This window comes from Camelina sativa, chromosome 19 (genome assembly GCF_030686135.1).
Source record: "Camelina sativa cultivar CO46 ecotype springtype chromosome 19, ASM3068613v1".
In the NCBI taxonomy this organism is placed as follows: domain Eukaryota; kingdom Viridiplantae; phylum Streptophyta; class Magnoliopsida; order Brassicales; family Brassicaceae; genus Camelina; species Camelina sativa.
This window is the reverse complement of record NC_141898.1, coordinates 10637142-10661332: the sequence shown is the minus strand read 5'-3', so window position 1 is coordinate 10661332 and position 24191 is coordinate 10637142. Positions and strand designations below refer to the sequence as shown.

At 36.9% G+C, this 24191-nt stretch overlaps 3 protein-coding genes across 5 annotated transcripts; 2 read left to right on the top strand and 1 right to left on the bottom strand.

Annotated features, from left to right (window-relative positions):
• The first annotated feature begins 1362 nt into the window (after window positions 1-1362).
• Window positions 1363-5812, top strand: LOC104766021 (glycolipid transfer protein 3). 3 transcript variants are annotated; one of them, XM_010489826.3, is made up of 7 exons: window positions 1363-3057; window positions 3231-3286; window positions 3702-3832; window positions 3941-4076; window positions 4194-4337; window positions 4429-4494; window positions 5317-5812. In XM_010489826.3, exons 1-6 carry the CDS (start codon window positions 2856-2858, stop codon window positions 4462-4464), a joined length of 705 nt encoding a protein of 234 aa, XP_010488128.1. In that variant the 5' UTR covers window positions 1363-2855; the 3' UTR covers window positions 4465-4494; window positions 5317-5812. The 3 variants fall into 3 exon arrangements, with proteins under 3 accessions (XP_010488128.1, XP_010488125.1, XP_010488127.1); XM_010489823.3 differs by having other exon boundaries at window positions 4194-4494; window positions 5317-5498; XM_010489825.3 differs by lacking the exon at window positions 5317-5812 and having other exon boundaries at window positions 4429-4706.
• Window positions 5813-9029: 3217 nt separating this feature from the next.
• On the bottom strand, window positions 9030-9695 carry LOC104767702 (uncharacterized). Its single transcript, XM_010491692.2, has 2 exons — window positions 9480-9695; window positions 9030-9389 (listed from the first exon to the last, which is right to left on the bottom strand). The coding sequence occupies exons 1-2, from the start codon at window positions 9501-9503 to the stop codon at window positions 9030-9032; spliced, it is 384 nt and encodes a 127-aa protein (XP_010489994.2). The 5' UTR covers window positions 9504-9695.
• A 5364-nt stretch (window positions 9696-15059) lies between these two features.
• LOC104766018 (ABC transporter C family member 8) lies at window positions 15060-21170 on the top strand. Its single transcript, XM_010489822.3, has 12 exons — window positions 15060-15561; window positions 15662-17616; window positions 17710-18030; window positions 18104-18190; window positions 18274-18885; window positions 18955-19119; window positions 19206-19500; window positions 19645-19859; window positions 19948-20253; window positions 20328-20391; window positions 20488-20727; window positions 20820-21170. The coding sequence occupies exons 1-12, from the start codon at window positions 15546-15548 to the stop codon at window positions 20939-20941; spliced, it is 4398 nt and encodes a 1465-aa protein (XP_010488124.2). The 5' UTR covers window positions 15060-15545; the 3' UTR covers window positions 20942-21170.
• Window positions 21171-24191: the final 3021 nt, after the last annotated feature.

Here is a 24191-nt window from a genome sequence, read left to right as displayed (position 1 = left end):
TTAAGTTCAATTTAACCAAGGTTTGTTGTGAGAGTTAACCATGGTTGGTTTAGGTTATTTCTTTAGTCTATGCCTATATATAAGGTCTGAGAGAGTTATAGAGGATTATCAAGAAATTTGTGGGTTAATTCTAGGGGAGTGGGAGGAGCTCCATTAACAAATTCCTCAATCTCTTTGTAATTCTCGTTTCTATAATCTATCAAATCCATTTTATATAAGCAAATCGTACGAGTCAATAAGAATCAAATAGTGTTCATTTCTTTCTTCTATTATAAAAAAATAAAATATTGTAGATAAAAATGAGAGTTTTTTTTAAAATAAAATATTTAATAATTAGTTAAATTACAATTTAATTATCATGAAAAGAACATCTAATTTTAAAAATAAATAGTACATCAAAATCTTCATAAAAAATTGTAAAATGTGAAATAATTTTTTTCTCAAAACATCTTATATGGAAGAGAGAGTATTGCATTTTTTCTCTCTCGACGAGGTCACCCTAGCCGCCACACACCAAACTTTCAGATCTTACTTTGCCCTCTCCGGTGAGCGGCGCTCTTCGCCGTAGCCGTGAGAGGGTCCATGTAGCTTCCCTTTAAGTTATTGTCCTAGTTTCGGCCTTAGCTAACTCCGGTGTTTCGATTTTGAAATCAGTTTGCTGTGGATGTCGATGGTTCTTTATTCAAGGTTTGATAGTCCATATTTCCTCTCAGATAGTGTGGATCTCCCTTTCCCAGTGGTGGCAGAGGATGGAATATTTGTCTTCGTCAGATCCATCGTGAGCTAGGGTCTCGTCGCTTAATCTTCTCCAATTTGTTGCTTGGTTTTTGTCCTTAGTCTGGCAAGCTTATGTTCTGATCGATTTTCTTCTCCGAGTTGCTAGAGGGTTAGTAGTTTAGTATTGTGTGCAGAGTTTTCTGACCTTCGATTGGGGGATCTATTCCTTGCTAAGCAGAAGTTTCGTTATGTTTGATTATGATGGTAGTCTCAAAAGTTTGTCGAGTTATCTCTTTCTTGTTGTTGTTTGGTGTGGTAATAGCTGTCTTGAGTATTGCGTCGTTCTCGTTGAGATTGGTGTTTTTTGAGAAGTTAGGACTCACTCCTTGTACTTGCTTTCGAGATATGTTGAGATCTGTTTGCGTTTGAAAGGCTTTAGTTTGACATTCATTGGCGTAGCAACGTCGTCCTCGCATCCGGAAGCGAGTTGCTTGCCGGTTTATGAAGTCTTGAGAGATCGGCTCTCACCATGATAGGAGGTGGTAGATGTTACTTCGGTTTCGCCGTGGGCATCCTTGGTAAATCTCATTCGCTGGTGCTTCAGAAGAAGAGGTGCTTTGTTTTCTTTGTTCTACTGTCTTTTTTTAGTTTTTATTGTCGGTTGCTTCTGTTTTTAGTTTAAGGTATTGTCTCCTTTCGTTTTTTGTTGTAGAATTTATGTTTAGTAATTCCATCTTTAGACTCTTGGGACATAAATGTCGTACGCCAGCTTACTGACTCTGGAGATATCAATGTCGTCCACCGGCTTTACCTTTGTATTTCACCTTTAGTTCCACTACAAATAATTAATAAAAATTCCAGTTGACAGAAAAAAGAAAGAGAGAGTATTGATCAATAACAATCAAAAAAATATTATATATATATATATATATGTATATATATTGGTCTCTATCTAGAGGTCTGTAACATGGCAACAAACTACCGGTTTATTATATTTTTTTTTTTGGACAATCTACCGGTTTATTTATTTATATGTATCAAAGTTATATAATTTTAAAATTTTCGAGCTGCAAAATTGCCAAATACTAGGATTTTAGGATCACGAGTTAAGTAAGCCATTTATGATTTCATTTGCCATAAATTTTGAGGACGGTAATATTTTCTCTAGACAACGTAGTCAGATCAATGAGAGTCTCATTATGAGACTACATTTAACATTTTAAAAATTTATAGTAATAGTAATGCATCAAGATAATACTAAATTTTCATGTGCACACTATTTTTCGTAAATCGAGGTATTATATATTTTACCTCTTTGGTTTAAAAGGAGTAACGGACTTAATTATGGTCTGTTGGTTTAATAAATATTGAACTTTTGGCTATCGAATGTGTATATATAGACCATCCAATGCCATTTTATGACTCCCTAGAGCCATCTAAATACAATGATACTTAGCTTATTAGACGTTGAGATATTGCCTTCTGTTCAACGGTATGTATTGCATAATTATCTTGCATAAATCCTTTCTATCGAAATCCACAAGCAAATTATACAGTATCAAGCCAGTATACGAAATAGCAAATTATCGACGCTATCAAGCTTCATTTATTTTCTATTTAAAGATTTTCAAGGCTCTTTACAATAATTGACTATTAAAAAAATACAAAATTTTTTTTTAAAAAAGTAAATTTAGTTTTTAATATGGATGAAAATCTGGAACCATCAATTTTTGTTCAAGAGAGTATAAAATAGGAGGAGTAATTTCTCTGACAATTAGTGAAATTATGGAAAGTAAACAATACATCCAAACAAATAAATAAGAATAATAAACAAAACTGATAAAAAACCAATAACGATAGCAAGGTCAAGCATAGGGGTCACCAATCACCATCATCTCGATAAGAGAATCTATAAAAAAAAATTATCATCTTATTAAGGGAAACTTCTGCTAAGTACATAGGTAGTATTTTATTGGATATATAATTAACAAATATCCCCGATTCAAACACACAAAAAATAGAGAGAACCAATAGCCGATTATATTATAAATAGGCGAACTCCCTGATATATGTTGGTTAAGTAGAGGCATTACACACATAGTCGAGAAAGGTAGAAAATAAAATAATTGCAAACAAAGATGAAACGAAAGAGATGTGAAATGGAAGAGACAACCAAGAAGAAGAAGATGACAGAGATTGGATCTGCCATTGAAGAACTCTCTGTTCTCTCCATAGCCAAGACCACAATAGTTACCACCGAAACCGAAGCCACTACAAATATCATCAATTTACCTTTAAAGCCTCTCCTCTCTTTCTGCAGATTAATCGTCCAAGTTCTTGGTAATTTTTTATGCCATTTTTCTTCTCTTTTTAAAATATATAAACTTTCATATTCTAAAACCAAATGAGAAATATTGTTTTGCTTAATATATCAAAGTTGTTATTTATTTATTAAGTTAACATGAAAGAGTTTGCTCCAATGGTTGTCCTGAAACTGTGTTGATTGATTGCAGATAAGATTGGCCCGACAATGGCTGTTCTCCGACAAGACATTGATCAAAATATTCAAGTAATTAACTTTGTCTCTATTATAATAATATTAATATTATATACATACATCATTTTCAATGCTCGTAAGCTCTTGCGTAACTCACTTTAGATCATAGTAAGTACATTTTTTTTAATCTCAGAAAATAAAAAAGAATACTAGTACATTTTTCCCTAGTTACCTGGTGCAGTGTATAATTAACTAGTAAGCATGATTAGAAACCATAGATGTTTCGACTCGCCGCCCAAGAAAATTTTCATCTCTTTCGACACGAGGGCCCATCTACACCTTTACGTAGCTTTCAGGGTCATTTTTCGTTATAAGTCTCTTCGAATGAATGGACCTCATTTTTTCTTATCAACTTGTTAACCTATTCTGTTTATTGAGTTTGCTTTTTTTTTTTAAAAATGTTTTCTTAAAACTGTTCTGTTTATAGAGGCTAGAGAAGATGTGGGAATCTGATCCTCTTTTGTACTCAAATTTGGTTGAGATACTGAGACAAGAAGCGAAGGAGGGATCCTCTAGGAAACCTAAAAGCTGTAGCAGAGCTGCTCTTTGGCTAACGAGGTACGTATCATTTAATTAGTACATGTAAATAAATATAACCCAAAAAAAAAAAGAATATGAACTAATTAACAATAGTTTTGTTAACTATTGTTATCCCGAACTATTTAGAGCGATGGATTTTACGTTAGCGCTACTGCAACGGTTGGTGAAGGACATGTCACAAAACATGGAACAAGCCATAGAAGAGTCTTATAATTTGACTATAAAACCATGGCATGGATGGATCTCTTCTGCTGCTTTTAAGGTAATTATTCTTTACAATGTTCATTATAATAATTAAATCTCGAGTATATATAGAAAAAAAAACAGATATTCTAAAAACAAATTCGTGGTATATATGCGTTTGTGTTTGTCCAAAAAGGTGGCTCTTAAACTGGTTCCAAACAACAGCACATTCATCAATGTGCTTGCGGGAAAAGACGAGACTCACCAAATGGTCCAAGATGATATAACAAGTCTAATTTCATTGCTCATTCCACTCCTAAACCAACTTCATTCTATTTTAGTAAGATTTATAATTTCCTTTTCTTCAATAGTTTTTATGTATTTCTTTAAGATTAATTTTGATTTTGATTTATTTTCTTTGGGGTACGTAGGAATTATACGAAGTGAGCAAACTAAAGTCGCCGTGAGAAAGAGAACTGAAGAGAAAGGACTGAAGGGTATAGTTTTGGTTGTAACAAAGTCTAACGTGTAGCATCACTTCTTCGATGAGTTTTATAAATTTCTCTTTTTAATGAGTTATTTATCTAACAGTTTTTATCACGCGTACAATGATGGTACATGAGTTTGTATGGACCATATATACATATAATAGCTGTGTATATAAAGCCCATGCATTCCCATAATCAATTTCATGTTACAATTTTGAGTCGTTTTCACTTTCCGTGATATAAATTACGTAAAATACACCAATTGCATGCCTCTCGTCAATTAACAAAATAATTATAATTTTTAATTTAAGAATAAAATGTAGCTACTAGCTAGTTGAATCAGTCTAATTAGAAGTTAGAATCCAATTCCCATTAACCACCAATTACTTGCACACAAGATAATAACATTTATTAACTTAACTGATAAAGAAGCATTCATTCTTGGCCTAATTGGTTAGGTCAGGAATAAAATACTAACAATTTAATATGAACTTTAGAGCTTAAAAGATCTAGGATATGTAAAATATTTTTAGATGTTACAAACTTGATTTTTTTTTGTTATAGATAGGTTGAATAAATCTTCAAAATTATCTTGCAAATATGGGAAGAATCTAAATTTATTTCATAGCCCATTACATTACTGGCCCAATCGGTTAACGTGAGTTTTTATTTTTTTACAAAAGATTGAGAGACCAACCAACTTTAGGGTGCTGGCACTTGCAGACGGAATGTTTAATGGATCTGCTAATGGACCCACTGATATACTTTTCGCATTATCAGTTTGAGCCTACTAATGAAAGTTGTCTTTTCCTTCCCTTGTGTGTATCTCAGAGCCATATATGGAAAGCCTAGAGATCCCCTACACCACCTATAGCTAGAATCATTCATGATTCAATTCCTACTCAAGTTTTGGTGTACCATCCTCATGTGAACTCACAGAGCAAAGGCGACTTCCCTTTTTCCGAGCCGAAATAGATCAAATCACAAAGTTTTGGTGTACCTTACCTCATGTGAACTCACAGAGCCAAGACGACTTCCCTTTTGCCCATCCAGAAGCTTCCTGAATGAACTTGGACATCCCAAAAGAGTACCAGTATTTGCTCAAGTTGTCAAGACTCAACACATCAACACTTATCATATTTGGTCAAGATCCTTCAATCAATAGAAGAGGATCTCTCAATCCTACATTTCCATTTAATTTGTGATTTCTTTTGTTTTATTAGCTTAGTTACCGTTACACTCAGAATCTCTGTAAGCTCATCATTGTAGTTTGTTTTATTCACCCTTTATCGAAATTATTAAATAAAATGTTAGGTTTCTTCCAAAACTTGTTTCTTTGATATTTTTGTCATTTCAATATTATCGATGAGATTTCGTTAATCTTATGTAACGTGGGGATTGATAAACTTGTATGTGGTTATAGACTCAATGACAAAACTCCATCATCACTTTTACCATCGTCTATTGTATCATTGAAAACGTGAATTTTAAAACTGCGAAACGTAAACCTTTAGCCACACGCCCAGACCGCAACAAATGCTTTAATTTAATTCAATCAATCATAAAAATCAACACTTGTTTATGTGAAAACATTTTTACTTTTTAGATTGGTTTGATGAAGACACCGACAAAATCATATGTTAAATAGTTGCCACGTCAGTTCATTTATCGAATTCAATTGATTTTGATTGAGATTGCGAGGTTAACATAATTTGTAATAAAATATTATACGTTTTTTTCCAAATTATCTTCTTCAATTCATATGCAAATATCTTAAAATATTTATTACATTTTAAATAAAATTTACGGCAATTGAGATAGTTTATGTGTTTTGTGTGATTTTGGAAAATAATAAGTAATTAGGAAATATCCCGTGCTTAAAGCATGGATCAACATTTTTTTTAAAAGTTATTGTTATATTTTTTTAAGAAAATTATTTTGTTTCAGATAATATTTATTTTTAATTGTTCTGTAAATCTATATATGCTTTTTTGGATACTAATCATTTTAGAATATTATAATATTTTATTTTTTGATGTATATTACAGTTTTATATTGTTTGTTTGTTGTATTTACATCATTATTTTGAGAAATATGAAATAGTAATTTTAATTTTATAATTATGAACAAATAAAGTTTATTAATTTATTAGCTATATAAATTTAGTTTTATCAACCAGCTAATGTGAAAATTGAAATACACATTTTATTTTCATAGATCGAGTAATATATATTTTTTTAAAAATTCAAATCACAACATATGCAGAAAAAAATCTGCATTTTATTAATCATAAATATTATATGAAAATTCCAAACAATTTGTAAATAAAATAAAATAAAGATAATAGGAGAATCATAATTTAAAATTTTAAGAAAATCTTCGAAATCTATTTATTAAAAATAATAATATTGGCTACTTGGATATAAAATCTTAGTTTTCGAAATTCTGATTTGTTTATATCTTTTAAAAAATATTTTGTAATTTTCATTCATAATTTATTAGAGAGAGAAAATATTGTTTTTAACTAATAATTATTTTAAATCAATGGCATGACAATGTAAAATTAAAGAATAAAATAAACTCTACTTGAAAAAAAATTATCCGTTATTTTTTTAAATATTTTCAAGTACAAATTAGTTTTGATTTGAATAGATTTCTTTTACTTTTCTAGATTTTTTTATATTTTTTTATAATTACATTTATTTAATTAATTAATTAATCTTAATTAAGTTTTTCTAATGGTAATTGAATGTAATTTTTTACACATTTTAAGGTTAGTTTCATTTTTGTACTTCTCAATTAATATAGTAGGATATATAAAGTGAGTATAAGAGTAATTGTAATAAAAGAGGAAGAGTGCACTATGACACCATGGCTAGTTTCTTAATTTTTTTTAGCTTTATTGGTATTTTGTACATTTTATTAATTAAAAACTCTTTTTCCTAAAATAAAATTTAATAATTTTTTAGATAGAGAATTTTTATTTTTGTCAACAAAAGGTTAGTTTAGACGAAACGATGCGAAGAAACATTATTTACATAATTGATATAACGCGGTTCATAACGAACGCGTCATGTTAAATTATCCATTTTACTATTGTGAGTACGAGAAATTAAATACTAATGAAAAGGATGTGAACTCTTTTTTTATCAACCTGTCAAATTGTAGACAGAGACTAGTATGATGATGATATTTATAGGGAATTTAGTGTAATCTACCATATTGGTTATAAATCTTTTCTAATCTACCACATTACCGAAACCTTTTCTGATCTACCAAAAGCAGCGAGGGTAAATGACTTAAATAGCCCTGAAATCTGCCACTGAAATATCGTGTGCGGTTGTAGGACAACATGTGGCTTCACATTAAATGCAACCCAAGCTTGCATTAAATGTGGACAAAAGAGAGGAATGCTGGATAAAAGGAAGTATGAGATTAAATAATAAAATAAAAGAGAATGAAGTATTAATTGAGGTTTTGTGTCAAAAAAATTTTGTTTTTTTGCGAACGAGTTGGTATGTTGATTGGCCTGCATTTATTGATTGGCCTGCTAAATTGGCGAAAGTGGTGGATAATAATGAGAATGTAGACAAGTATGCAGAGCCGTTGTCCACAAGATCTCCCCAAGTAGACAATAGGACTAGAGTGGAGTCCAATCTAGAAGAGGGGCTATATGAGGTAAATGTGGTTACTAAATTAGAAACAGAGGACAATATTATGGTGGTGGACAATGTTGATGTAATGGTCACCCGGAAACATCGCTTGTGTGATGTAATGGTGTCCAATATAAGAGAGTTGGAGGACAAAATGATGGCAGTAGACAAAGTTGGCACCTCTAGCGATATTGTAGGTCCATTGTCAACTATAAAATGATGGCAGTAGACAAAGTTGGCACCTCTGACAAGTGATCGACAAAGAAATTGGTGGACAAGTTGTCCATCGTTTGGACGCGGAGGACAAGTAAGTAATCGACATAGACGCGGAGGAAGTTGTCACTACAAGAAAACACGCCTTTTGCGATGGAAGAATTCATAGCAAATCCCTCGCAAATAGGCAAAAACGACGAAATTGCAAGGAACACACTTCCCTCGCAAATTGGTCAACGTCGCAAATCCCTCGCAACTTTTGCAAGGAAAAAAATGCCCTCGCAAAAACAACGCAAATTGCGAGGGACAATATCAATAGAAGATTCCTTGCAATTTAGTTCAAGCAAATCCCTCGCAAACTTTGTGATGGCTTTGCAACTTTTATTTCCGTCGCAACAGCTGAGGTTTGAATGATGAATTATTCATTTTGTAATTATAATTATTTTTTAATTATGCAAATTAATTATGATTAATGTCTAATTATGCACACTAAAATTCATAAATTAGCCAAAAAAACTTTTAATTAAAACTGAAATTAAACTTGTAAAGTACAAAATGTTGTTAAAATTACATAAACGTAATAACATAAGTTTAAAACATAAATTCAAACACAAGTACAAGTTCAAACAGAAGAACAAGAGACCATCAAACACAAGTAAAATTGAAGAACAAGAGACCCTACGCTGGTCTCGTGATATCTCCTGCTCCGGTCTCAGGTCTGGTATCTGTTGCTCCGGTATCAATGGTGGCATCAGTCTCAGGTCGGGGAAATCTTGCAGCAAATTCAGGGTCCTTCTTAGATAGATAATCGAAGTAGGCATCATAGCAATGCATCTTCTGAGTATTTTGTTGCAACTTCAATGCATAATCTTCTAACTGAGTTGACTGACTCGCAAGAACAGCTTCGGCCTGAGAAAGCTTCTCAGATAGAATGACTGGATCTTCAGTCGGAGTAGGCGTGAGAACAACATGAGCTGAAGATGCTTCTGATTGCATATTACCGACTCCATATATCCTGTTTTTCTTCTTCGGAGCAACCTGCAAACAACAAAAAACAGAGACACAATGTAAAGTCAAAGACATGAAACAAGTGAAAACCAAAACACAATGTAAAGTTCAACAATTTACCTCAGCAAAAATTCGGTTCTTCATACTAACTGACAATCCGCCATAAGCACTACTCTCTATATTGTCCCCTCAGCATAGCCCAATTTCAACCTCAGTTATCCTCGATGACACTTTATTGTATACCTTCTCAGATACTCCATCCACAAACGACCCATCAGGTTTCCTATGAGTATCTTCTAGAACTTTCAAGAAATCAGGAAGTGCCTCACCAGTCATCTCCGACTAAACAAAGATATGAAACAACAAAGTATTAGACTAAAGCAAGAATTTATAAGTAATTGTACTAAATAACTAACTTAACATACTTACATGTTTTCGTGCACGGGCTTTATAGGAGGTCTGACCAGACCGGTGTTTATGCATTCCAGTGCCATTAGGATCACTGTATCGAGCATTTCGACTTTTGATACTCTTTTCCTCAGATTTTGGTTCACACCAAAACTTGACAAAGCCTTCCCATACTTTAGGATCAAGCCACCGCGGCATTGCATCATCACCTTTTACTCTCCACTTAGACTTCCATTGAGACACTTGATCAGTCATCCGGGTCTTCAACTTACTTTCAATCTCGGCTTGAATTCTCCCATTTATGGACTGGTCCCAGTTATATATTTGCTTGTAAAAACATAACATGAATCAGAATCATAATCAGAATCAAGTAAGTAAAAACAAAATCTGTAATTTAAACAAATTAACAAACATTTAACTTACCGCAAATGTTTCAAACCACCGGTTTACAACCGCACCTGTTGTTTGGGTCCAATTGGCATGAACATCTTTGAAATCTCTTTCAAAGATGGCCCGAAGAAGCAGCAACCGAAGGATCCTGGTCAAACCTACAAAACACAAGAAAAAAGGGAATGAGGATCAATGAAAATAGATCTAAAAAATTAGACAACCCTAACTACATTCTTACCATAGAGTACCCGGATGGCGTTTAGGGTCCAGTTTCTTTAAGCTAGCACGACCGGGACTTGCAAGTAGCTCTTCCAAAGTAAAAAAAGAGGTCTGAGGAGACACATCGTTGACACGGGAAGTCGATTGCTGTGGTTGAAGATGATCTTCGACCGCCGGTGAGGTTCCTTGACGATTATCTTGGATCACTGGTGAGGTACCTTGCGAGGATACGGGAGAAGCTACCCTTTGAGCGGAGGCAGAAGAAGGTAACCTTCGAGAAGGGATGGGAGGAGATAACTCTTGAGAAGATATAAATCTTCTATAAACGTTTTGGCTCCCAGAATGATTTTGGTTCTCTTGTGAAGACATCTAAAAAACAAGTCCAAAAAAACTAAATTAAAACCCTCAAATTGAATTACATAAAAACCCTAAATCGAATTCGAAAACCAAAATCGAATTCGAAACCCTAAAATTGAAATAAAAATCCTAAATCGAATTCGGAAACCAAAATCGAATTCGAAACCCTAAAATTGAAATAAAAACTCTAAAATTAAAAAACCTAAATCGAAACCCTAAACAGATCGATATAATAAGAACCCTAAACCTGAATTGAAATCGAAACCCTAAACCTGAATTGAAATCGAAACCCTAAACCTGAACTGAAATCGAAACCCTAAACAAATCGATCTAATAAGAACCCTAACCTGAAATTGAACAACAGAAGAAGAGAGAGGAGGAGGAGATTAGCCGGAGAAGAGAGAGGAGGAGTACACTAACCGAGGACGAGGAGTTGCAGAGGAGAAGAGAGAGGAGGAGTCGAGTAACCAGAGAAGAGAGAGGAGGAGGAGATTAACCGGAGAAGAGAACAATTGGAGAAGAAAGAGAATGAGTCGAGTAACCAGAGAAGAGAGCAACCGGAGAAGAAAGAAATCGGAAGAAGAAGAAACAAAGAAGAAGAAGACTGTTTAGGGTTTGTCGGCTGCGAGTGTTGGGTTTGAGCTTCGCTCAAACTAGGTTTTTTAGTTATATAGGAGTCCCTCGCAAAAGCATCGCAAACATTAATTAATATAAATTTTCATATTTAGAGTTTTTGCGAGCAAATTGAGAGGGAACGTAGCAAATCCCTCGCAAAGTCTTTAGGGTTTAGGATTTGCAATTGTCATTAGTGCCATATCTTTGATTATAAATCTTGAATGATATCATTTTAATCATTAATAGTAATGTAATTAGGCTTAAGGGTTTAGGTTCAAGGGTTTAAAGTTTTTATTTGCGAGGGAATTGCTATGTTCTGAGTATTTTGCGATTGATTTGCGACGAATTTGCTATGGGTCTAGCAAATCAGTCGCAAATTTGTCGTAAACCTTGAATATCTAATTTGTAAAAACCATCAAAATAATTTAAAAAAGTTAGTCAAATAAACTTTCAAGTATATTATAAGGTCCAATGGTGCCATCATACTCTTTTCTATCATCAAACTTTCCAAAATTGTCCAATTTTGTATCTTATTCCAAACATGATGATGTTCTACACTATATCACATATATGTTCATTACATTGAGACAAATATTTGCAAAATTGTCCAATTCTCCAACAATTTTGTATTGTACTACTATTTTTGATTATAAGTCTTGGATTCATCTTTTTAATCATTAATAGTAATGTAATTAGTCTTTAGGGTTTAGGGATAAGGGTTAAGGGTTTAGGGTTGTTATTTGCGAGGGAATTGCTATGTATTGAGTATTTTGCGATTGATTTGCGACGAATTTGCTATGGGTCTAGCAAATTAGTCGCAAATTTGTCGCAAACCTTGAATATCTAATTTGTAAAATCCATCAAAATAATTTTCAAAAATTAGTCAAATTAATTTTCAAGTATATTATAAGGTCCAATGGTGTCATCATACTCTTTTCTATCCTCAAAATTTCCAAAATTGTCCAATTTTGCATCTTACTCTAAACATGATGATCTTCTACACTATATCACATATATGTTCATTACATTGAGACAAATAGTTGCCAAATTGTCCAATTCTCCAACAATTTTGTGTTGCAATGCTATATTTGATTATAAGTCTTGGATTTATCTTTTTAATCATTAATAATAATTTAATTAGTCTTTAGGGTTTAGGGTTCAGTGTTAAGGGTTTATTTGCGAGGGAATTGTTATGTTTTGAGTAATTTGCAATGGATATGCAACGAATTTGCTATGAGTCTAGAAAATCAGTCGCCAATATGTCACAAACGTTGAATATCTAATTTGTAAAAACCATCAAAATAATGTTAAAAGTTAGTAAATTCACCTTATGAACACATTCAAATGTATTTCAGAATAATTATATTAAGTTTTGTAATATTTATAAAAAATTATTTTCCTAACTTTGCAATGGATTTGCTATGGCTTTCGCAATTCCATAGCAAATTTGCTATGGCTTTCGCAATTCCATAGCAAATTTGCTATGGACTATGTTTTCGCAAAATCGTCACAATGTTGCAATGGATTTGCGAGGGAGGGGACCTTCCCAGCGAATTTGTCGTAAATGCCTCGCAATTGAGCAGCAGATTTGCGACGACTGTGTTCCTCGCAATTTTGCGAAGGATGTGCTAGGGTTTTTTTATTACTTGTAAATCCCTCGCAAATCTACCGCAAATTTGCGAGAGCTGTACTCCGTCGCAACTTGTCCTCGCAAAAGGCTTGTTTTCTTGTAGTGTGTCCATCGTTTGTTTCAACAAAATCTACAGAAGGCGGCTGAGGATCTGCGATATTCTCACCCTCTGCATGATCTCTGTGTAGACATAACAAAAACGAATTTAATAAAGATGTCTACAGACAGAAAGATAGACTAAAGTTCGTTACAACTTATTCAGTTCGATTAGAAGAGATGAAGAGACTAGGAGAGAGACTAGGAGAGATGAAGAGGTCGACCATTAATGCACCCCAAAATTAAAAGTTATTCAGTTCAAAATAATTTAAAAATTTTCAGAAAAAAACATGAAAAAACAGAAGAACATAGGGAAAAAAAACATTTATGAGATTTTTTCTTTTGATGGCTGGAGGGTACAAATGTGTTTTCATCTATAAGATGTGGTATCCCCTGAAAAGACTGAATCAATGTGGTAGAACGCACAACTTTTATTTCTGAATGTGGTACATTAGTTAAAAAAAACTCATATTTATATATTAGCGTAAATAGTTAAATGCATGACAAATTATATACACAATTAAAACCGTATATGTAGGTTTGTATTGCTTATTGCTTAGTCCACATATTTACCAAAACAATTTTTGTTAATAAACCAAAATAATTTGTTAAAATTGTAAAACAATTGAAAACCAAGTAAATTATAGTCTACTAAAAAAGTAAGCATAAATTATTTCGACCATCATCTTGGGCCAACTTTTCAATTAATACAAAAAAAAAAAAACAATGAAAATTATGGCAGAAATAAATGAAGAGATTTATTGCTTACACTGAATTTTTATTTAAATAGTACTCCATGAATTTGAGGTTCAAAGTATACTATTATTATTATTATTATTATTATTATTATTTTAATTAATTATATTTATATTTAAATTTAATGGGCCTCCCCAAAGAAATTGGGCTTAGCCTTTGGATTACAGACAAGAGTCCAACAGATACAAAAAAAGAAAACGACGCCGAAGCCATCGCTGGAAAGGTGGATCGGATCCTGCTGACACTCCTAAAGACAGATGCTCGAACTGTATCGCCGGTGGTTGCAAGATCGACGGCGTTGCGGCGGCTTCACCAGGTCGAATTCCATGACGGAAGCAACCAAGAACCGTCAGGTTTTCTTCTCCGGCGAGACCACCTGACCTGCTACAAATCTTCCGGCCAGTACAAACAACCGATCTCAGGTTCCTAGCAACCTGCTCACTCGGATCTAACACCCCCCTTCTAGCTTCGGCGGCCATCGCTTCCTTTAGGTTGTTACTCTTCAATCCGGTCCGGTGGAGACAAAACTTGTGGCGGTTTACAGACGATTTTGGCTCAAACCATCCTTCGTATCCCGGAATCCCACGAGTGCCCAGAAGCCAACCTCCATGGTTAACCACCATGACAACGCAGCTCAACCCTCCTGACTCCCAGCCGACTTCCGCCGCGAACTGCAGCTTGGATTTGGCGGATGAGCCCCGAGAAAACTCCACCGCGAGTCACCGCGACTTGATCAGGAGTTTCCCGATCCGCCAAAACAAAGCCACAGTCGCATCGATTGGGAGCCATAACCACACCTCAGCTGCCGGAGTAGAGAATCACCCACCTCTGCCTTCCTCTTGCAGATCCAAAGCCTACATGAAAGCGCCGCCCTCCTTCATTCGAAACCAAACCCATCCCGCAAAGCAGCGTCTCGGATGGAGTGAGAAGAACCCTCACCACTCATCTAGAGCCACCAAACCCCCCAGAAGAAGAAGACCGACACACTAAGATTCCATAACAGATCCGCTATCTCATTTCTCGTCATTTGTTTTTAGAGAGAAGGGAGAGCCTTTTACTTCTTTTTTTTTTTTTTTAATTAATTATATTTATAGTATACTATTATTTACATTGGTTTTAATTATCTTCGTACGTTTCCGCAGCAATTATAACAAATATCCATATATTGAACAATCACCTACCTAATCTTTGGAATAAGAAGAAGAAGTGACAAATGTTTTGAGCCCTTTGCGCGTAAAAAATTACATGGCTCGAGGAAGTGCAATGTAGAGACGAGAGAGAGAGAGAGAGAGAGTAGTGACAGATGTTTTTTCTAAACTCTATTAACGACAGAAATATGAGTGACCACATTTTAAATACAGCAAAAACAGAGTTTTCCTTCTTTGTCTTTCTCATCCCCCCACGTCCCCACCCTACCCCCATTAAATGGTAAGAGAGTCCCCTACACCCACCGCGTGCCTCTCGTTTGTAGTCAGTCACAGTGGGATACAGATTCATGAATTCGAGATTACGTAAGCGATCACGTAATCAAAATACAATTCCAATAAGCCGTTTAATCTCGATTCAGTATTTTAGATACGGACTTCGATGATACGTTCGTTTACATAAGCGAACAACATCAACCTCACGTCCTGGTTTCATAAAGGCCGAAGCTTTGTTCTTTTTTTCGTTTGCTGGTTGATTGAGCTCTGTAGCCTCTGTTGCTTGTTTCTACAATGGTGGTCTCAATTGGTACGATTTTATTATAAACTATTATAAACTGTGTATTATGATTTGCTACCTCTTATCTCTCGTGATGGGTTTTTAATTTCTTTTTGTATAAATAATGCAGATAGGAGCGTTCCATGGTGTGACGTTGAACTGAATTTGGCTTCTTCTTGCTTCCAACGAGCAGCTATAGATGTCCTAAATCTCTTGTTTCTCTCCATCTTCTACTTGATATTGATAGCTGTTTGTGTTTCCAACCATTTTGTACTCAGCCGCCGCAAGAATGGATGGGTCTTTGTGGTTGCTGCTATATGCTGTGTTATTACGGGCATCGTTTTCCTTGGTGTTGGCTTAAACAGTCTGGTTCATGGTGCTAGTGACGTCAATGAAACCTCATGGATTGCTTGCTTTGTTCAAGGGATCATTTGGGTGTCACTTGCGGTTTCGATGCTTGTTAATGGCTCCAAGTGGAATAGGATTCTTGTATCTGTTTGGTGGGCGTCTTTTGCTTTGTTGGATTTAGCAGCGAAGAGTGGGATGCTTTTGCAGGGAAATGGTATCCGAATCTTCGACGTCATAACCTCGCCCATGAGTATTTTGCTTCTCATTTGCTCATGGATGAATTTGAGATCTTCTTCTGCAGCAGCTCAAGTCTGCAGTGAAACAGGACTATCTGATCCTCTATTAACTGAAAATCCTAGAAAAGAACGTGCAAGGTTAGCAACAGCTGGATTTTTCAGCAATATGTCCTTCTCTTGGATGAATCCTTTACTCTCGTTGGGATTCAAGAGACCACTATCCCGAGAAGATATCCCAAGTGTACTCCCTGAGGATGAGGCTGAATTAGCTTACAATAAATTTTCTCAAGCATGGGATTCTCTTCTTGCAAATGGAAGCTCGACTGAGGAAAGAAACTTGGTGTTTAGAGCCGTTGCAAAAGTTTACTTCAAGGAGAACATATTCATCACCGTTTGTGCATTTTTCAGAACAGTTGCGGTTGTATCTCTTCCATTAATGCTATACGTCTTTGTGGATTATGCAAATAGTGACCACAGGGATATCCGCAGTGGTTTCTTCAACTTAGCTTGTCTTGTTATGCTGAAGCTAGTTGAATCCTTGTCAATGAGACATTGGTATTTTGCATCAAGAAGATCAGGAATGAGGATTAGATCAGCGCTAATGGTAGCTGCATACAAAAAACAGCTAAAGCTATCAAGTTTGGGGAGGAAAAGGCATTCATCTGGTGAGATTGTGAATTATATTGCCGTGGATGCGTATCGTATGGGAGAATTCTTATGGTGGTTCCACTCCGGATGGAGCCTTACACTGCAGCTTTTGCTTTCTACAGCTGTACTTTTTGGAGTGGTTGGAGTAGGAGCTTTTCCTGGTTTAATTCTTCTTCTCCTGTGTGGTCTCCTTAATCTGCCATTCGCAAAGATGCTACAGAACTGCCAGACCGAGTTCATGATCGCACAGGATAAGCGATTGAGGTCCACCTCAGAGATTTTGAACAGCATGAAAGTCATTAAGCTGCAGTCATGGGAAGAGGAGTTCAAGAAAAAGATAGAATCATGTCGTGATGATGAATTCAAATGGTTGGCCAAGGCTCAGCTGACAAAGGCCTTTGGTACTTTCCTGTATTGGATGTCTCCAACAATAGTTTCTTCTGTAGTTTTCGTGGGATGTGCTCTATTCAAGAGCGCGCCGCTGAACGCAAGCACCATTTTCACGGTTTTAGCTACACTAAGAGTTATGTCAGAGCCTGTTAGAACTATACCTGAGGCAATTTCTGCTATCATCCAAGTCAATGTCTCATTCAATAGATTAAACAACTTCTTGCTTGATGACGAGCTAAAAATTGATGAAATTGAAAGAAGTGGTCTAGAGAAATCTGGAACAACAGTGGACATACAAGCAGGCAACTTCAGTTGGGATCCAGAAACTAAGATTCCAACTCTTCGAAATATCCATTTGGAAATTAAGGATGGGCAAAAAGTTGCGGTTTGTGGGCCAGTTGGGGCAGGAAAATCATCGTTGTTGCATGCAGTACTTGGAGAAATACCTAGAGTTTCTGGAACTGTAAGCAAAACAGCCGCCAAGCTTTAACTTTGTTCATTCAGTATAATATATTGTTCAAAACTGTTTCCTTGATGTTGTCCAATTGGAAAACAGGTAAAAGTCTCTGGGTCCATCGCTTATGTTTCTCAGATCTCGTGGATTCAAAGTGGTACCATCCGGGACAATATTCTCTATGGGAAGCCCATGGAAGCTGAAAGATACAATGCTGCTATACAAGCATGTGCGTTGGATAAAGATATGAACGGTTTTGGACATGGTGACCTTACAGAAATAGGACAAAGAGGGATTAATTTGAGCGGAGGACAAAAGCAAAGGATTCAGCTGGCACGTGCTGTCTATGCAGACGCCGATGTTTACCTCCTTGATGATCCTTTTAGTGCTGTGGATGCACATACAGCTGGAGTTCTTTTTCATGTAAGTGAGAACATTGCTTTCAAAGAAGCTTTTTATGATGACTCTTCCTTAATATGTTGAACTGTGACTGCAGAAATGTGTTGAGGATGCGCTGAAGGGAAAAACTGTCATTCTAGTCACTCACCAAGTCGAGTTTCTCTCAGACGTTGATCAAATTCTGGTAAAACTTGATTGGCACCAAGTGAAAAATAAAACTGTATGTCTTGACTGTTAAATTATTAATTTTTTGATGATCTTAATCAGGTTATGGAGGAAGGAAGAATTACTCAGTTAGGAAAGTATGAGGAGCTCTTAATGTTGGGGACTGCATTCCAACAGCTGGTGAATGCTCATAATGATGCAGTAACTGTATTACCTTTAGCGAGTAATGAAAGCCTCGGAGATCTTAGGAAAGGGGGTCAAGACAGAGATACTAGAAACATGTCGGTTGTAGAAAAAATCGAAGAAGAGATCAACACAACGGATGTTCCAGGGGTACAACTTACACAAGAAGAAGAAAAAGAGAGCGGTTATGTTGGGTTGAAACCTTTCTTGGACTATGTCCGTGTCTCTCGAGGATGGTGTCTTCTATGGTCAAGTGTACTTGGTCAGGTTGGCTTTGTAGTTTTTCAGGCTGCATCAACATACTGGCTGGCTTTTGCCATAGGGATCCCTGAACTCACTAATACAATGCTTATTGGAGTCTATAGCATTATCTCAACTCTTAGTGCTGGTTTCGTATACGCGAGAGCTGTTACGGTTGCTCATCTTGGACTAAAAGCTTCTGAAGCCTTCTTTTCTGGTTTCACAAATGCAGTCTTTAAAGCCCCGATGCTTTTCTTTGATTCTACTCCCATTGGGCGCATTCTCACTCGAGTAAGATCACTTTTCATGTCTATGAATCATGTATATGAATACATTTACAGCTGAATGTAACATTTGCAGGCTTCGTCTGATTTGAACGTCTTGGACTTTGACATCCCATTTGCATTCATATTTGTGGTAGCACCGGTTGTTGAGCTCGCTGCAGCTCTTATCATCATGACATATGTGACATGGCAAGTAATTATCATAGCTCTTCTTGCTTTGGCAGCCACAAAAGTTGTTCAGGTACATGTTGCGATTTTACTGCCTTTTCAGTTCGTTTATGCAGCAAAGAAGTCATTATTCACACCCGCTTCTTTGTTGAAAAATAGGATTACTATTTAGCCTCTGCAAGGGAGCTGATTAGAATCAATGGAACAACCAAAGCTCCAGTGATGAATTATGCTGCAGAAACCTCACTTGGAGTGGTGACAATACGAGCTTTTGGAACGGTAGAGAGATTCTTTAAAAACTACTTACAACTAGTTGATGCAGATGCCGTGCTATTCTTTCTGTCCAATGCAGCCATGGAGTGGGTGATTCTGAGGATAGAGACTCTGCAGAATGTGACCTTGTTCACTTGTGCACTTCTGCTTATCCTTATACCCAAGGGCTACATAGCTCCAGGTACATGAATTCTTTTAACTCTTCACATCACATGTTCAAAGCTTATGTCAATATAGCATGAGATTTTGTTCGAAAAAATCTGTTATATTTAAGGTATTCATCAAACTGAAAAGTTCTGCATGAACGTGTGCTTATGTGTTGCAGGCCTCGTTGGGCTTTCACTCTCCTATGCATTAACACTGACAATAACTCAGGTGTTTCTGACCCGATGGTATTGCACCTTATCGAATTCAATCATATCAGTAGAGAGGATAAAACAATATATGAATATACCAGAAGAAGCTCCTGCAATTGTGGAGGACAGAAGACCACCTTCCTCATGGCCTTCCACTGGTACAATTCACTTGCAGGAGCTTAAGGTTAGAAGAAAACATATGTGTTACAAGATTAGAGTAATAACTAGTAATTATGCTAAAGGCATTGATTTGCGTGATTTATTTGTTTCAGATAAGATATCGCCCAAATGCTCCATTAGTTCTCAAAGGAATCTCTTGCACATTCAGGGAAGGGACAAGAGTAGGAGTTGTTGGGAGAACAGGAAGTGGGAAGAGCACTTTAATCAGTGCTTTGTTTCGTTTGGTAGAACCAGCAAGTGGTTGCATATTGATTGATGGCATTGACATAAGTAAGATTGGCCTAAAGGACCTAAGAATGAAACTCAGCATCATTCCTCAAGAACCAACTCTTTTCCGTGGTTGCATAAGGACCAACCTTGATCCTTTAGGTGTTTACTCCGACGACGAAATATGGAAGGTGAAATAAGAAACATGAATGGGATTTCTCTATCGAAGACTGAAACCGTCCTAATAAAATTGTTTCTTTTGCAGGCTCTTGAGAAGTGTCAGCTGAAGACGACGATTAGCAATCTGCCTAATAAACTTGATTCTTCAGGTAATGGAAAGAACAGTAATGTTATCATTTTACTTACACAAAATGGGACGTTACACTTATGTTAATCTTGTGTTATTGGTGGGACGAAATGAGAAGTGAGTGATGAAGGAGAGAACTGGAGCGTGGGACAGAGACAATTGTTTTGTCTCGGAAGAGTATTGTTAAAGAGAAACAAAATCTTGGTGTTAGATGAAGCTACAGCTTCCATTGATTCAGCCACAGATGCAATCATTCAGAGAATCATAAGAGAGGAGTTTGCAGATTGTACGGTGATAACAGTTGCACATAGGGTACCAACGGTCATAGACAGTGACATGGTCATGGTTCTCTCCTTTGGTAAACAACATTTTTCTCTCTTATGAACCAATTCTGTCTTTTCATCTCTTGAACATGACCAATGTATGGGCTTTGGTGTTGGTTTTGGTCAGGTGAGCTAGTGGAGTACAACGAGCCTTCAAGGCTAATGGAGACTGATTCTTACTTCTCCAAGCTTGTTGCTGAGTATTGGGCTAGTTGCAGAGGAAACTCTTCTCAAAATCTCCAGTTATAGAGGTCATCATCAATGCTTGGTCTATCTGCTACTGAGTCTCAGAGACGTGAACCATCTTCCATTGTTGTAGTTTTGAACCCAAAAAAATGATCCGTTATCAAAGCATTGATAATGATCTATGTGCGTAGTATCCTGAATTATCATATGCTTATTCCTGTTTGTATATCTTTTGTGGTAGACCGATGAAAAACCTAAATTCCATTTTCATTTGAGGATCCATTGGAACCCATGAGAAACTCTCCTGCCGTATGCCAATTAATTGATGGTTTAATTCTGCTTTTACAATTAAAAATTAGTTATTTATTCTTTTTATTTTTTGACAACAATAAACAAGATTGGTTTAAAGCCAATGCGATGGAACATCATTTAGATAGGTAATAAGATGCGTTTCGGAATGAACTCGTCGTGTCAGGTTATCTGCTTTACCATTCTGCAAACCAGGAATGAAGATCAACGAGAAGGATGTGAATTTTTCTTTATCTTCCTGAATGTCCTCCAAATAAGTCGCGAACGCTGGCCACTCTGAAGGTGAAGACACTATTTTCACTAAGTCGGAGCAGTCTGTAAGAAAAACAACATCCTGATTGTTCGCCCCAATCATACAACGCATCGCGCAAACCAGGGCTTCAACCTCTGCATAAAGCGGGGAAAGACTACGGCGTAGATTGGCAGCTCCCATAGTGGGAACCCCCCATAGGAGGAGAGCAAAACCAACCACGGCCTGCATATGGATCTGTCGCTTTCCAAGAACCATCTACAAAACATAAAAATCTGGTCTGATACCTATCTCTCATAAAGCCACTACGACCCCCAAAGTATATTTGTGGGACCGGAGGTGTGGGCTCAGCCACATCCTCTAATTGTGCTAAAAACCAAGCTTTGGACTCATCCTCTGCTATCCGCAAAATCGCCTATGGGTGTGGATCCAGGTTACTAAAAAATTTATCATTCCGCGCCTTCCAAAGATACCATAAAATACATGGATAAATCTCTGGGGTAGGTGACTCCGAGAAACGCCAGAATCATATCGTGTCGGAAACTGAGATAAGGCCCACACCTGACGTGCCGGCGTACATTCAAATAGAATATGATTTATGGTCTCCTCTTGAACTCCACAGAGCGCACATTGAGTGTCACAACCCAAACCACGCCTTTGGAGATTAGTGGACACTGCCACACAACCGGTAATCACTTGCCACATAAAATGCCGAACTTTAGGAGAACACCAAATTTTCCAAACAAAAGCATGCAATTGTGTAAGATGAGGACCAATGACTTTCCCACCAGAATCATGCATCTTTTGTTGTTGTAAAATATTGTACCCATATTTGACGGTATATTTACCTGTCTTTGTGAAATGCCAGCCCAACAAGTCTGGCGAATCCGACCGTCCAATAGGTAAGACCGAAATGAGGGCAACATCTTCCAGCACAAAAGTGGCCGTAAGCTGAGCCATGTTCACGGAATTGGTGTTCTTGTCAACGAAGGATTTTACTAGAAGCATAGGATCTAAAATAGACCTAGTGCTTAATGCTGGTCTCGGGGATTGAGCAGGAATCCAGGGATCATTCCAATTGAAATCGAATCACCGGATCCTACCCGTTTAATGATTCCTTTATGAACCAGAGAGCGAGCAGAAACCATACTCCGCCAGCCATAAGATGGTGAGTAAGACTTTATTGGATCCAAAGGATCTAAGTGTGGATAATAACGTCCTTTAAAAACCCGTGCGAAAAGAGAATCTGGTACTGTAATCAACCGCCATAGTTGCTTGGCCAGCAACACAATATTACATTCATCCAAACAACGAAACCCCAGTCCCCCGTCTAGCTTGCTGAGACACAATCTATCCCACGCCACCCAATATAACCCCCGCGACTCTCCCGATGCACTCCACCAAAAATTAGAAATCGCACTAGTTCACTTTCGCGTGATTGTTTTCGGAAGCCGAAAGCATGACATCACAAAAGTAGGAACAGCTGTGGCCACCGACTTTATCATCACCTCTTTCCCACCTTTGGACAAAAGCCGAGCTGGCCACCCACCAGCCCGCGCTTGTAATCTGTCCTGGACAAAGGAGAAGATTTTTGTTTTAGACCCGCCCAAACTCTTTGGAATGCCTAAGTATGAACTCATGCCGCCCAGATTCGTGATCCCCAGGACCCCTTTAAGCTCCTCACGAAGAGTGGCATCTACCGTGTGACCGAATTGAATTGACGATTTCTAAAAATTAATCTCTTGTCATGAAACCCGCTCAGATTGCTTAAGAATCCCTATAATAACCTCACATTGATCCTTCGAAGCGCGACAGAAAAAAAGGCTGTCATCCGCAAACAACAAATGAGAGATTTCCGGACATGCAGTCGACACTCTGATTCCTGTAATAAGCTTAGCCTCCTCCGCCTTGCGGAAATTGGCAATAAGCAACTCTGTATAGAGAATAAAAAGATAAGGTGACAATAGATCCCCTTTACGAAGCCCCCTCCGGGGAACAATGGAACCATGCGGTTGACCAATAAGTAAGACTTTATATTGAACCGACGACACACACCACATAATCCAAGTTATCCATTTCTCACAAAAACCAAACTTTCGCAGCAGATGTTCAATGAATGGCCACTCCACCCGATCATACGCCTTACTCATGTCCATTTTGATAGCCATGAACTTCCCTTTACATGAAGGGTTAGTCCGTAGCCCATGAAACATCTCTTGAGCAAACAAAATGTTATCAGAGATCAATCGTCCTTCTACAAAGGCCAGCTGCGTCTCCGAGACCAGAGAAGGCAGAAAAATGCGCAACATCTGACACAAAACCTTGGAAATAATCTTGTACCCAACATTGCAATAAACTAATGGGTCTCAATTACGTCATCCTCGTTGGCTTATCCACCTTAGGAATAAGACATATGTTTGTCATATTCACACGCTTATCAAAAACCCCGTCCTATAAAAAGGAATTTACCATAAGAACCAAATCCGCTTTTACAGTCCCCCACGCCTTTTGATAAAACAAAGCAATCAGTCCATCCGGGCCCGGAGCCTTGGCCGGGTGCATCATGAATAAAACTTCTTTGACCTCTTTTTCAGTAACCTCTTGGGCCAGGGAATCATTTATATCCCTAGTAATCACATAACGAACCTCACCTAAAGCCACGTGAAACCCTGAAGGATCAGAAGATGTAAATAAACCCTCAAGATAAGATACCGCAATATTTTGAATAGTAGCCTCCTCAGTCGACCAATTATC

Bases quoted from the DNA above. Each gene is read 5' to 3' on its own strand.
- LOC104766021 (XM_010489823.3), top strand. From the start codon at position 2,856: ATGAAACGAAAGAGATGTGAAATGGAAGAGACAACCAAGAAGAAGAAG. The intron at 3,058-3,230 runs GTAATTTTTTAT...GATTGATTGCAG, and splicing joins ATTAATCGTCCAAGTTCTTG to ATAAGATTGGCCCGACAATG. The intron at 4,077-4,193 runs GTAATTATTCTT...TTGTCCAAAAAG, and splicing joins TCTCTTCTGCTGCTTTTAAG to GTGGCTCTTAAACTGGTTCC.
- LOC104767702 (XM_010491692.2), bottom strand. From the start codon at position 9,503: ATGAAGAACCGAATTTTTGCTGAG. The intron at 9,390-9,479 runs GTAAATTGTTGA...TGTTGTTTGCAG, and splicing joins AGAACCGAATTTTTGCTGAG to GTTGCTCCGAAGAAGAAAAA.
- LOC104766018 (XM_010489822.3), top strand. The intron at 17,617-17,709 runs GTAAGCAAAACA...ATTGGAAAACAG, and splicing joins TACCTAGAGTTTCTGGAACT to GTAAAAGTCTCTGGGTCCAT. The intron at 18,191-18,273 runs GTAAAACTTGAT...GATCTTAATCAG, and splicing joins CAGACGTTGATCAAATTCTG to GTTATGGAGGAAGGAAGAAT.